Here is a 13513-nt window from a genome sequence, read left to right on the forward strand (position 1 = left end):
TATGAATGTGGCCATGTTCTTAAGTGAATAAAAACCTATTGGTTTCTCGGCAACAGTCTTTCGAGTAATTGATGGTGCATCAATTTTACTCACTTAAAAGTTTTATTTTACAAAGGAGCAGATCCTGAAGCCATAAAAGCTGGAGATCAACCCTCAATCTCCTGAGGCATCCACCAATTTTGCCGTGGCAGCCACCCTTAACCAGACTGGCAAGCCAGTCACATTTTTCTTAACGTATCCCTCAAGGACCCAAGATTAGACCCTCTGAAAGAGAAAGAAGTCCAGGCCAGCCTTGAGACATTACCTGGCCGGTAAGGGATACCCCCTGCTGACTGATCAACGCGCAGTTGAGTTCATGTTTAACAATCAGCAGGGGGGTAAAATCAAAAGGATTGAACTGTCCACCTACAATTACAATATTTGTACTGGCTGGGGAAACTTTATGAGCCACCAGGTGCCCTGTCCTGTGGGTCCTGTGCCAGTGCACAGATTGACTGGCTGCAAAATCTCCACAACGATCTCTGTCACCCCAGAGTTACCAGGTTTTACACAACCTGCCGTACTCCATCGATGAGATCAGCTCCATGACAAAGAATTGCCAGGTCTGACTGACACAAAGACACTGCCTCTCTCTCAGGGGCCCTGGAGACTGCTGTTGATCACCCCACAGCCCCCTGTCCACTGAACACACACGATGCTTCTGGCCCCTAGTACCTCTGCCCGAAGGAGGGTACACCCACCCACCAGCACAACACTGATGAGTACGTGCAGGTGCCCAAGGCTGTCCAGGACCCCACCGGTACTACAACAGTCCCAGCGAATGTCCAGAATGTGTGAAAGACTGAATTTGTGACTTTTAAATTTGTAATTTTGTAAGTTCCACTTCACCCCTCTGGACTGTTTTAAAAACAAGGGGTAAATGTGGTAAACACTGTAGATGTATAATTGTCTGGTCAGGCACACCTGTTGGCTAATTGTGGTCCCTCTCCACAGCTCCCTCCTCAGTGTAGGACAATCAAACAGAATGGATGTGCCTTTGTTCTTAAGTGAATAAAAGACTATTGGTTTCTCAGCAACAGTCTTTCAAGTAATTGATTGTAGCAGAGTGAAGAGGGCATGGCCTGGGTGGTGGGAGTCTTTGAGGATGCTTATTTAAGACACCGCCTCAGGTAGATGTCTTTGATGGAGTGAAATCTGCTGCCTGTGATGTTGCAGACTGAGTTAACAACCCTCCAGAGTTTATTGAATCATTGTTTCACCTGCAGGTAGTGTTTGAGGCTCTGTTGGGGTGGTGGGGGGGTGGGGGGGGGGGGAGTAAGGAGGCTGCAGGCGAAAGAGGAGAGCCTGCCAATTGCCTGCTGCATACACCAGTGCGGTGAGAACTGGAATGAATGCAGCAGTGAGGATCAGCCCACTGAGGTTTCTAGTCTTTCACTTCCACTGCCAGAGGTGCAGTGTGTGTGTGGCACTCCCTGTTGATTCTGTCATCTTATTTTAGATTGGGCTCCACTCTAAGAAAAGAAAGACTTCTAATTTTTGTTGATAAAGGTAATTCCAAGTTAGAAGCAGGATCCACAAGTACACTTACAGCACACAACAAACTGAAACAGCTCGAAATCCACTGCTTAATTATATCTCAGGGTGACAGAGCTCATTTTAAATTTATGCCGCGCGATAACTGGCCATTTCGGCCCAAATCCCATGCTGCCCAATTGCGCCCAATTGATATACAAAAATACATATTTTTGGAAGGTGGGAGAAAACCGAAGCCCCCGAGGAACACCCACGCCAACACAGGGAGAATGTACAAACTCCTTACAGACAGCACGGGATTCAAACCCCGGTCCCAGTCACTGGAGCTTTTATTGGATAGTTAAATAACACAGAACATGGAACTTTACAACACAGTACTGGCCATGATACCAGGGATGGAAGGATTTGCATATGAAGAAAAGTTGGATAGACTAGGCTTGTATTCTCTGGAATTTAGAAGATTGAGGTGGGGGGGATCTTATAGAAACATAAAATTCCTTAGGGATTAGACAGACTAGACGCAGGTAGGTTGTTTCCAATGCTGGGCGAAACCAGAACCAGGGGTCACAGTTTAAGGATAAGGGGGAGTTTTCTTATGACTGAGATGAAGAAAAATTTCTTCTCTCAGGGGGTGGTGGATCTGTGGAATTCTTTGCCATAGGAAGTAGTTGAGGCTGGTTCCCTGTCAATATTTAAGAGAAGGCTAGATTTGGCCCTTGTCGCTAAGGGGATCAAGGGATATGGGGAGAAGGCAGGAACTGGGTACTGAATAGCCATGATTGTATTGAATGGCGGTGTAGGCTTGAAGGGCCAAATGGCCATCTCCTGCACCTATTTTTCTATGTTTCTATCTACTTGTTCTTTCATCCATGTACCTGTCTAGGAGTCTCTCAAATTCCCCCTATTGTTCCAACCTCCGACACTTTTCCTGGCAATGCATGCCCACAACAAATCCATTACCAGTTTTATCTCAATCAAACATCGCAGGCATGTTAGATACCGAACTGCAGGAGAAAACTACCTCAGTGGTGAATTTGGTGATGGAGCTGTTTGTAGAGTGTTGAACAGCAGTGAGAATGTGAAGAGAAGCCCCTTGCTGTCCAGATCATTCCTTCAGATCTTGAAGGAATACCGTCAGCTGCTTAGCAACAGCAAGCAGGAAAGTGATACTCAGAATCAATTTCCTATATTTCTTTTCGACATTCTGCTGTCTGAATCTTGAAGCTTCCTGTACTTTAAAATAGACAGTGGCACTGTCGCTTTTGCAGACCCAGGAGAGTGGGCAGTGGAGACACAGCGCTGCTCTGCAGGTTCCAACTGCCCCATTAGAGAAGCCAACAGTTGTTTTTTTTTTAAATCCTGCAGTCATGGAGGTCTACGCCCACCTGTTCTGGACTGCACACCGTGAAGGGGTTGCAGACTCCGAGGGAGCGGTGAACTGGCGCAGGGTACCAGATACAGGGAGAGCAAACCCCATTGAGAAGGAGAAGCGTGGGAGATGACCAATGTTCCCTCTAATTTTTAGTAGTCAGTGTGCCCAAAAATCTTAAGTTGTGCAAATTTTTTTCCTGTGACAAGAGCAGGTGCATACTAAATGTTTGTGCAAATGTAAACTTGAAATTGTTTCAAGATAATTTTGGCACAGCCTCATGGCTAATAAAACTGTATTGCCATGTTTTAGTATAACATAAGTATGATTGCATTCAATAAATAGTATTAATTACTACATTATTTTAGATAACTCACCTTTTGTGCACACAAGAATTCCCTTGTGCACTGGCTGCAAGGCAGGTATGTGCGCGCACACATGCATAGCTTGGAGGGAACAGTGGAGTTGACCCTACAGGACTGACCACAGTAACAGGTGAGCGAGGGGTTCAGCAGCTGAAAGACCCAGACAGGCTGCGGGCTGCAGGAAACTGGCTCGCAGGGACCAGGTGTCAGAAACTGGGTAGGAAAGGGTACCGATAGAAAGACAGGCTCACAAAGGGCCTTGAATGCCTGAGATACCCTAATCATATCGGAGTTTTGGATCTCAAGTTTGGGTTGCAAGTAGTTTGAAGTGAACTGGAGCCTTGTGCTGCAGTGAGGCAAATCTATGGGCACCCAGTGGCTCGGAATTGATTCTCTTCTGCTTCTCTTTCTCTGACTGTAAGGGATGTCAAGCAATGCAAATGGTAACTCTTTGACCAAAGGCAATTTTGTGTAATGTGACATTTCCGTTTCATTACATGAATGGTATCTGATCTGACTTTGAAAAGGCAGTGAGACTACAGCCAATTCAACTGTGCTTTAACAATGAATGTTTCAGTGAAGGGTCCAGAACGGTTTTTATAACAATGCAGAGAAATTACACAGCACCATCGTCTGTCAACGTCATTCAGTGCGAAACTATAGAGATTGAATTTCGGAATGAGTGGTGTCCATTTCAGATGGTGGTGAGGAGCAATTTCTTGCCTTAGTTGTTCATGATTATTTGGAATTCTCTCCCCCGAGAGCTATCGAGGAAGCATTGAGCATATGCAACATGGAAGTTGTCAGGCATTTGAAGTTCAAGGGCATTAAAGGGTATGGGGAAAAAGAAGGAAGGTGGTGTTGCCCTCAAGATTGAACTGGTCATGATCTTTCCACTCTTTCCCCACACACCTTAATGCCTTTTAAATGCTGGTCAGTATCCATCTTGACGGTGCAGCAGGCATGCAGAGCTGACCTCCTCTTCCTGCTTCTTCCATTCTTAGAGAAGTGCAAAGGAATGGACTAACTCTTCACCCAGTGAATGGGAAATAATGGATAGAGTAATCCTTCACCCCAGGAATGGATCAAGTAATCCTTCACCCTGTGAAGAGAGGAACATGGATAAATTTTTCCCTCACCCTCTGAAGTGAAGGGAAGAAAGTTTTGGAGAGACATCAGGGGTATGTTTTTTACACAGAGAGTTGTGGGTGCCTGGAATGCATTGCCAAGGATGGTGGTGGAGGCTGAAGCAATAGGGGCATTTAAGAGACTCTTAGAGATGCACACGGACAAAAGAAAAATTGAGGATTACGAAGTAAGAAGAGTTTAGAATCTTTTCATGGGGCTAGCAGAATAATATTTCGGCACAGGGTAGAAGGGCCAAATGGCCTTTTTTCTGTGCTGTAGTGTTTTATGGTTCTATATAGGTAAGCGCAACATTGAGGGCCAAAATGTTCCATGTTTTTTAAAGAGAGGAGCAGAGAAATAGAATAACTTATCACCTTGTGCACAGAGGAGTTGAGATATAGATTACTCTCTAGTCTGGTTTCTAGGGAACAGAAGAGTAGATTACTGCATCTTCCTGTAGTATATTTGCATTGTCACAAGGTCTCAGTGAAAACGCCAGTAGCTTCAAGCAGCCTTGTGTTATTTTCAGTGTGTCTGTGTTAACTTACCTTCCAACAGTGATTGTTCTGGTTAATCCCCAATTTCTGAGCTCAGGCTTTTTTGTTCACTTGTCCCTGGGGGAATGCTCAAACTTTCCCGATCTGCAGTTTGACATCAACTTCAGGCTCCCTTCTCCCTGATCATCCTTCCCTGTGGAGTGACATTACCAGCCAAGCACATTGACCACAGTCTCTGGGACTGTTGGACCCTTGAATGGTTTTCAGTCAGACAAGCAGCTCCTGACTGCTGGTAACAAAAGCCTCATCCGATTGCAACAAAGATCTTACTTTTCACCATCATAGATAATTTATTTTAAATTTAGGCATGCAGCACGGCAACAAGCCATTTCGCCCCTCAAGTCCATGCTGCCCAATTTGCACTCCATTAACCTGTACCCCCAGTACGTTTCAAACAGTGGGAGGAAACCAGAGACTCCCCCCCCCCCCCCCATGGAAAACCAATGCAGACACAGGGAGAACATACAAGTTCCTTACAGACAGTCTGGTCCCGATCACTGGTGCACTAACTTATAAACCAACTGTGCTGCCCCTATGTCTCTGCTCCTCTGTGCGCAAGGTGAAAAGCTCTATCCTTCTACCAGAAGAACAATTTTTCAGTTTGTTTCCTGTTTTATGCCTATATAAATAAGATTTTATTTTTAGGAAGATTTAATTGGAAGAATTATCATAGAGATTCAGCTGATGACTTTTCGCAGAGTGTGTTGCCGTGGTGAGGACAGAAACCCCTTGGTGTTACTCAGCTTTGATAGACTGTGACCTCTGATGGAGCACCTCCTCCTGCTAGTTAGCAGGAGAACTATATAAGACATGCTTTTGATGTGGCTCTCAGTGAGGCAGAATCCACGCTGCTTGCTGTTGCTAAGCAGCTGACGGTATTCACAGTGAAGGAGGGGCAGGACCTGCCACTCGATCTCAATTGCAGTGGTAGGTAATTGGATGCTCTCCAGAATTTTCTGTGGCAGAGACCACTTGCAGCTTCTTCAGCCCCCCTGCTGTGATACTTGGAACGAGATCCGACTCATGTTTGAATCGTGTGCTAACATTTTGGAACAATGCCTTGAAAAATGCAGGGCAGACACCTCCCAGGACATCACAGGCAAAACCCACCCCACCATCGAGAACATCTACAGGGAACGCTGCAGTGGGAGAGCAGCAGCAATCATCAAGGATCCACACCAGCCAGCACACGCTCTGTTCTCGCTGCTGGTCAAGTCAAGTCAAGTTTATTGTCATCCGATTATACAAGTGCAACCCAGCGATGTTGGTGGAACTCAGCAGTTCTCACATCATCAATAGGTGGTGAAAATATATTACTACTGTTTCTTCCATGAGACCTTCTTCTCCACCTCGGCGTTGGTGACCTACCAGACCGAGCCTCCGTCACATGCTTCCACCCCGACTCCAGTGGCCTACAGCTGGCTCCTCGACACCTAGCGTTGACAACGTGAACAGCAACCCAGGCCTATTCCTGTCAAATATATATTCCAAAACATTTTCGCATGCTTAACCTATTTTACTGTTTTTGTCCCTTGCTCCGAAAGACTTCATTGCCTGATTGGGTTAGTTCTTACATTTACTTCTCATCCCTTCGACCAAAGCTTGAGCACGGACTGCACTAACTGGCATGGATTGATCAATGGCTTTTTATCCATTCGCTCGATCAGCAAGATTGCCTTGGAGAATTAGCCAACTTTTGCAAGTTGGAGCTCATTAAGGGCTTGGATAACTGATCAACAGCTTCAAGCACATTCAGAATCAGGTTTATTGCCATGAACCTGTCATATTATTTGTTGTTTTGTGGTAGCAGTATTATGTATTGTGGGTGCAAAAATTGCTATAAATTACATTTCCATAAATTCTCCATTTAAAAGTAAATAGATGAGTGCAAAAGAAGAGAAAATATTGGTTCCTTGTCATCCAGAAATCTGATGGTGGAAGGGAAGACCAAACCTAAAGTGGGTGACTGTTTTGCTTGAACCTTGCATTCATTCTCCAATCTCCTGTCCAATACAATCAGAATTTATTGTCGTGAACGTGTCATGAGATGTGTTGTTTTGCACCAGCGTCATAGGGCCAAATATTGCTGTAAATTAGATTTTTTTTAAATAAATAAATCAGTGCAAAAAATAAGAGAAAAGTGAGGCAATGTCTGTGATTCACTGTCCGTACAGAAATCCGATGGCAGAGGGGAAAAGCTGTCTTTGTGCTGTTGAGTGCTCATCTTCATGCTCCTGCTGGTAGCAGAGTGAAGAGGGCATGGCCTGAGTGGTGGGGGGGGGGGGGGGTCCTTGACATAGAAGCTGCGTTCTTGAGACACCGGCTCTTGTACCTGTCCTCGATGGAGTGAAGACTGGTGCCCATGAAGTCGCCGGCCAAGTTCGCAACTGTCTGTAGTTTTTTTCCTCTCCTGTGCTCCTCCAAACCAGACAGAGATGCAACCAGTCAGGATGCTCTCCAGCATAGACCAGTAGAAATGTGCAAGAGTCTTTGGTGACAAACTCCGAACAAAAAGAATAGAGTTTGGTGTGGGCCACGATAACACACTGCAGTCTGTCAGGAGGCATGCTGAATAGAAACATGGGGACTCACCAGTACGTAATATTGCAGGGGAAGCCTCTCTTTGTGATAATCCTTGAGATCAGGATTTTTTTTGCTTTCTTCCACATTACATGGGCATCCAGGGCTACTCTGTCCATTTCTAATAATGTCAAAACTGTGTGGCTTGTTGTGCTATTTCAGACTCATGTGAATAGTAGGCCACTTTGCCCATCGAGGTATTCCACCATCTAACATGATTGTGACTGATCTGCTTCATCTTTGCCATATCCCCAAGGTTCTTGATTTTCTGCTTTCAAAAGAGGATTTGCTTGCTCTTCTGTCAAGCAGTTCAGCTTTAAATAGCCACTCCCTAAACTTGCTGCTCTGCCCCCTTGTTTGAGATTCTCCCATTGGTGCATACATCTCAATATCTCCTTTGTCCTAAGGATCTTGTATGTTTCAATATGATGAAGATGTATATGACATTGGTGAGGCTCAATTTGGAGTATTGTGTGCAGTTTTGGTCACCGAACTACAGGAAGGCCATCAATAAGATTGAAAGAAAGCACAGGAGATTTATAAGGGTGCTGTCAGGACTTGAAGAACTGAGTTACAGGGAAAGGTTAAACAGGTTAGGATTTCATTCCCTGAAGCATAGAAGAATGAGGGGAGATTTGATAGAGGAATACAAAATTATGATGGGTATAGACAGAGTTAATGCGAAATGGTTTCTTTCATTGAGGTTAGATAAGATACAAACCAGAGGATATGGGTTAAGGATGAAAGGGGAAATGTTCATTCATGGGGATCTTCTTCACACAGAGAGTAGTGGGAGCGTGGAACAAGCTTCCAGCTAAATTGGTGAATGTGGGCTCAATTTTGACATTCAAGAAATATTTGAACATATACATGAATGGGATGGGAATGGAGGGCAATGGTCCAGGTGCGGGTCAGTGGGACTAGGCAGAAAAATAATTTGGCACAGACTAGAAGGGCCGAAGGGCCTATTTCAGTGCTGTAATGTTCTATGGTTCCTATCTCTATGCTAATTTCTTTAGATTTCAGATTTATTGTCAGAGTACATACATGACATCACCTATAGCCCTGAGATTCTTTTTCCCTGCAGGCGTGGAAGAATTGATAGTGCAAAAAATAAACTGTACGCAGCGTGAACACGTAAACAAGTGAAGAACTGTAAACAGATAATGAAAGTAAACAAATTGACAGAGAGGTCAAAAGAAAATCAATAAAGTGCACAAGTAGGAGTCCTTAAATTAGTTTATTGATTGAGTTTATTGTTGAGGAGTCTGATGGTGGAGGGGTAGCAACTGTTTCTGCACGAGTATTAAGGCACCTAACCTGCTTTCCTGATGGCAATGAGAACAGAGTGGGTACTGGGTGGTGTGAATCCTTGCTGATTGCTGCTGCCCTTCGACAGCATTGTTCTCTGTGGATGTTCTCGATAGTGGGGAGGGTTTTGCCTGTGATGTCATGGGCTGTGTTCATTATCTTTTGCAGGGCTTTATGTTCAGGAGTTTTGGTATCCCCATGATGCAGCCAGTCAGCACACTTTCCGCTACACCTCTGTAGAAATTTGCCAGGGTTTCTGGTGTTATAGGGCAATCTTCCCATCACGGGAATTAGCCTCCAATTACCTCCAATGCTATTATATCCTTTCCTTAAATGAGGAGCGCCAAAAATTGTGCACTCTGTGGTCTTACCAGTACTCAATACAATGGACTGTGGGGGTGGAGTTGCACAGAATAAGAAACGTAAAGTGCTATCAGTGAATCTGATTACAGTGTAGTTATTTCACAGACACTCATTTTATTCTTAAATTCCCTTGGTGGGATTCAAATTTTTGAACCCCTTTCTGCCACGTGGCTATTGCACCCCCTAATCTGTGATCTTTCAACCATTGGAATCAAGGACTAAAAAAAATTATGGGTTGTCTCTATATCAATGTATGTTTTAAAAAGTCCACCAATAGACTTGTAGATTGTTTACAAACCATGGAGGCTAGCTAATCAATTACAGAAATCGAAGAGAACAAATGGGCATAAATCACACCACAGTTAGAATTGAGTACGACTGTTTAACCATAAAAAAAACTCAGAGTTCTGCATTCGTCAATATGTGCTGTCAAGATCAGGAATAGTTTTTCCATTGTGATGAAGTTGCTGGGGTTTCAATGCTTAGAATTATTCTTGCACATTCTTTAGGTTATATTTGGCTTTGAGAAGGAATTTTCAAATTGTTTTCGCCCTTTGATGGTTGTCATCAAAAACATCCTGGACCCTAACACCCTGTTCCATATCGGTTTGCACAACTTTTAGGATTGTGACCTACACTTCCTACAGGAGTTTGAGGAGAATCGGTACATCACCAAAGACTCTCGAAAACTCCTACAAGTGAACCGTGGAGAGCATTCTGACTGGTTGCCTCACTGGTATGCAGGAGCCAATGCTCAAGATGAGATAAAACTCCAGGGGGTTGTCAATTCGGCCTGCAACGTCTCTCGATCGAGGACATCTACAAGAGGCGGTGTCTTAAGAAAGCAGCCTTTATCCTCGAGGCCATGCCCTGGTACCATCAGGAAGGAGTTACCGGAACATGAACACCCAATGGCACAAAGATGGTTTCTTCCCCTCTGCATTCAGATCCCTGAATAAACAATGAAACAAAGGCACTGCCTCACTTTGACTTTTTCTTGCACTATTTTTGTTTATTTGTAAGATGTTCTTTATAAATGTTTGCACAGTGATGGTGCCGCAAAGCAGCAAATCTTGTGGCACGTTCATGACAATAAATTCTGATTCTGATTATGAAGATGTTTATAAAATGTCTGATCTTCTGGGAGATGATAATCAAAATGCTGGGTAACGTAGGGGGCAAAACTTTAAGACAAACTTCTCCAACCTACCCCCCCGCCCCCCCACCGCCCCATCGTCTCTGTTCCAGTTCCATGGTGATTAGTGAGTGATAATTCTAGCCCAGCACTGTTTACAAGAATTCATCACCCCTCCACAATCCAATGATTATCAGACTCCTGTACGAACCTCAGTCTAATAAGATAATGTTGTCTTTCCTCTGTTCTGATTATTTATAACTCCGTACTGTGTTTTTAATGGCTATACTTTGTTTGAGTTGATTGGCTGAACTGCTTTGCAAAATGAACTTTCTCACTGTGCATCAGGCAATAAACAAATTTGAATTAGAACATGAACATAACAGTATAGAAAAACAGGCCCTTCAGTCCTTCTAGACTGTGCAGGACTATTATTCTGCTTTTTCCCACTGACCCAGTTCATATCTCTCCATACCTCTCCCATCCATGTATCTGTCCAAATTCTTCTTAAATGTTAAAATTGAGCCTGCATTCACTACTTCAGCTGGTAGCTCGTTCCACACTCCCACGTCCTCTAGTTTGTATCGCACCTAACCTCAGTGAAAAAAGCCTGCTTGAATTTTCTCTATCTATGCCCCTCATAAATTTAAATAGCTTATCAAATCTCCCCTCATTCTACACTCCAGGTTAGCATAGCGGTTAGCGCAACGCTGTTACAGCACCAGCGACCAGGGTTCTTAAACGGAACCATCCATAAGGAGTTTGTATGTTATCCCCAGGTTTAGGTTTCCATGGGTTTCCTCTGGGTGCTCTGGTTTCTTCCCACCCTTCAAAAAAAGTACCAGGTGTAGATCAATTGGACGTAATTGGGTGGTATGGGCTCGTGGGCTGAAAGGGCTTCATATCATGCTGTATGACTAAATTTACATTTAAAATTTAAATTTAATAGTTTCAAGTTAAGTCCTGATCTGCTTAACTGTTCCCTGTAACTCATTTCCTCAATTCTGGGCAAAATCCTAATAAATCTTCTCTGCATTCTTTCATCTTATTGATGTATTTCCTGCAATTTGATTGAAGGTTTTCATGGCTCAATAGCTTCTCTGATAAATTCTCCAATGGTGTGGGGTGATGGTATTAATTGTATGGTTTGCCTCATGAACCTTCTGACTGCTCTTTCTACTGGTGGTCTCTCTCTCTGATGCATTGACTCTGATCTCCCTCAGCACGTCTCAACAATGGAGATGGCCAGGCTGCATCCACCCCTGTGGGGACCTTGCCTCGCTTCCAGATTGAACCAGAGGACTCCTACATTGTGAAGAACAACCCCATTAAGCTACGCTGCAAAGCAATGCCTGCCATGCAGATCTTCTTCAAGTGCAATGGAGACTGGGTGCATCAGGATGAGCACATGCTCGAAGAAGATGTGGATGAGCACACAGGTATTGTACTTTCCTTGTGGGGATTGTGTGTGAGGGCAATGAGAAGAAATCATCTGGTATCGTTTTGTCACATGTTAATCATCTTTAGAGTTCTGCTGTGCCTTACAAGATTAGATGTCAAGTATTAAGGGTGAGTTATCTTCTGACTTGGGTGAACAGTGCGAAGGTTTGTATAGGAGTGATGCCATGTAGAGTGATTGTTGCTCCATGATTATTATGAATCATCTCTGAGCCTCCATTACAGAGTATTATAATGCCCCAGCCAACGTCGTAACCAAAATTAGCCGTGAGTGAATGAGGTCGGCAGACATCCCAGCCAATCCAATGTGCAATCACCTATTATTTTGTTCCCAATTTTCTCTCCCCCTCTGTCTCTACTATGTTACTCTACTATGCAGTTCTTCTTTGGCTTGGCTTCGCGGACGAAGATTTATGGAGGGGGTAAAAAGTCCACGTCAGCTGCAGGCTCGTTTGTGGCTGACAAGTCCGATGCGGGACAGGCAGACACGGTTGCAGCGGCTGCAGGGGAAAATTGGTTGGTTGGGGTTGGGTGTTGGGTTTTTCCTCCTTTGCCTTTTGTCAGTGAGGTGGGCTCTGCGGTCTTCTTCAAAGGAGGTTGCTGCCCCCCAAACTGTGAGGCGCCAAGATGCACGGTTTGAGGCGATATCAGCCCACTGGCGGTGGTCAATGTGGCAGGCACAAAGAGATTTATTTAGGCAGTCCTTGTACCTCTTCTTTGGTGCACCTCTGTCACGGTGGCCAGTGGAGAGCTCGCCATATAACACGATCTTGGGAAGGCGATGGTCCTCCATTCTGGAGACGTGACCCATCCAATGTTAAGCCCTTGGTATCCAGCATCTTTGGGGATTGGTAGGTACCAGATAAGTGTATTTTCTGGTTGATTGAGACTTACTCTTATAATGCCTCACTAAAACTGTCTGCTCATCAGGAAAGTCTGTATAGGGATACTGTACCGAATCCACCTGGTGCATGACTGGTAGATTGGTGAACTAGCAGCGAGACACGCCAGTTTAAAACTTAAATATTTTTATCTATTATTTTATTCTTATATATTTTAATTTTTATTTATTTTCCATGATTTTTAGTTTTGCTGGTTGCTTCAATTCCTGATTCCAGGGGCTTTACTGTATATTTATCCTAAATTCTCAATCTCCCCCTGTCTCGCTAATGGCATTTAATCCTGATTGAACCATAGAACATTACTGCATAGAAGCAAACCACTTCTTGTCTGTGCTGAACTACGTTTTTTGCCTAGTCCCACTGCCCTCCACAGCTCCATACCTATCCCATCCATGTACCTGTCCAAATTCTTCTTCAATGTTAAAATTGAGCCCATGTTCACCAGCTCTCCCACCTCTCTCTGCGTGAAGAAGTCCCCCCCCCCCATGTTCCCCATGATCTTCTCACTTTCCACTCTTAACCCATGCCCCCTTGTTTTTCTTGCCTACCCTCAGTGGGAAAAGCATATCTACATTTATTCTGTCTATCCCCCTCATAATTTTAAATAGCTCTAGCAAATCTCCTTTCATTATTCATGAGTTTAGAAGAATGAGAGCAGGTCACATTCAGGGAATATGTGGCACGAATGCTTCCCTGGCTGTGGTGTCTACAATCAGTGGTCACAATCTCAGAATAACGAAGAGATAACTGAAATAAAGCAAAAATTCTTTGTGCAGAGGGTGATGATTTTTTTTGAGGTTTCCTCCCTCAGG

General features: G+C 44.1%; 1 protein-coding gene across 1 annotated transcript in view; it reads left to right on the forward strand.

The window, feature by feature from the left end:
• LOC138754147 (netrin receptor UNC5D-like) overlaps window positions 1–13513 on the forward strand; it is a 483772-nt gene that overhangs the window by 246015 nt on the left and 224244 nt on the right. The window contains exon 2 of the mRNA XM_069918008.1: window positions 11565–11780. Coding sequence (XP_069774109.1) covers window positions 11565–11780 — 216 coding nt within the window. The remainder of the gene's footprint in view (window positions 1–11564; window positions 11781–13513) is intronic.

This window comes from Narcine bancroftii, chromosome 2, assembly GCF_036971445.1.
Source record: "Narcine bancroftii isolate sNarBan1 chromosome 2, sNarBan1.hap1, whole genome shotgun sequence".
NCBI classification, from domain to species: domain Eukaryota; kingdom Metazoa; phylum Chordata; class Chondrichthyes; order Torpediniformes; family Narcinidae; genus Narcine; species Narcine bancroftii.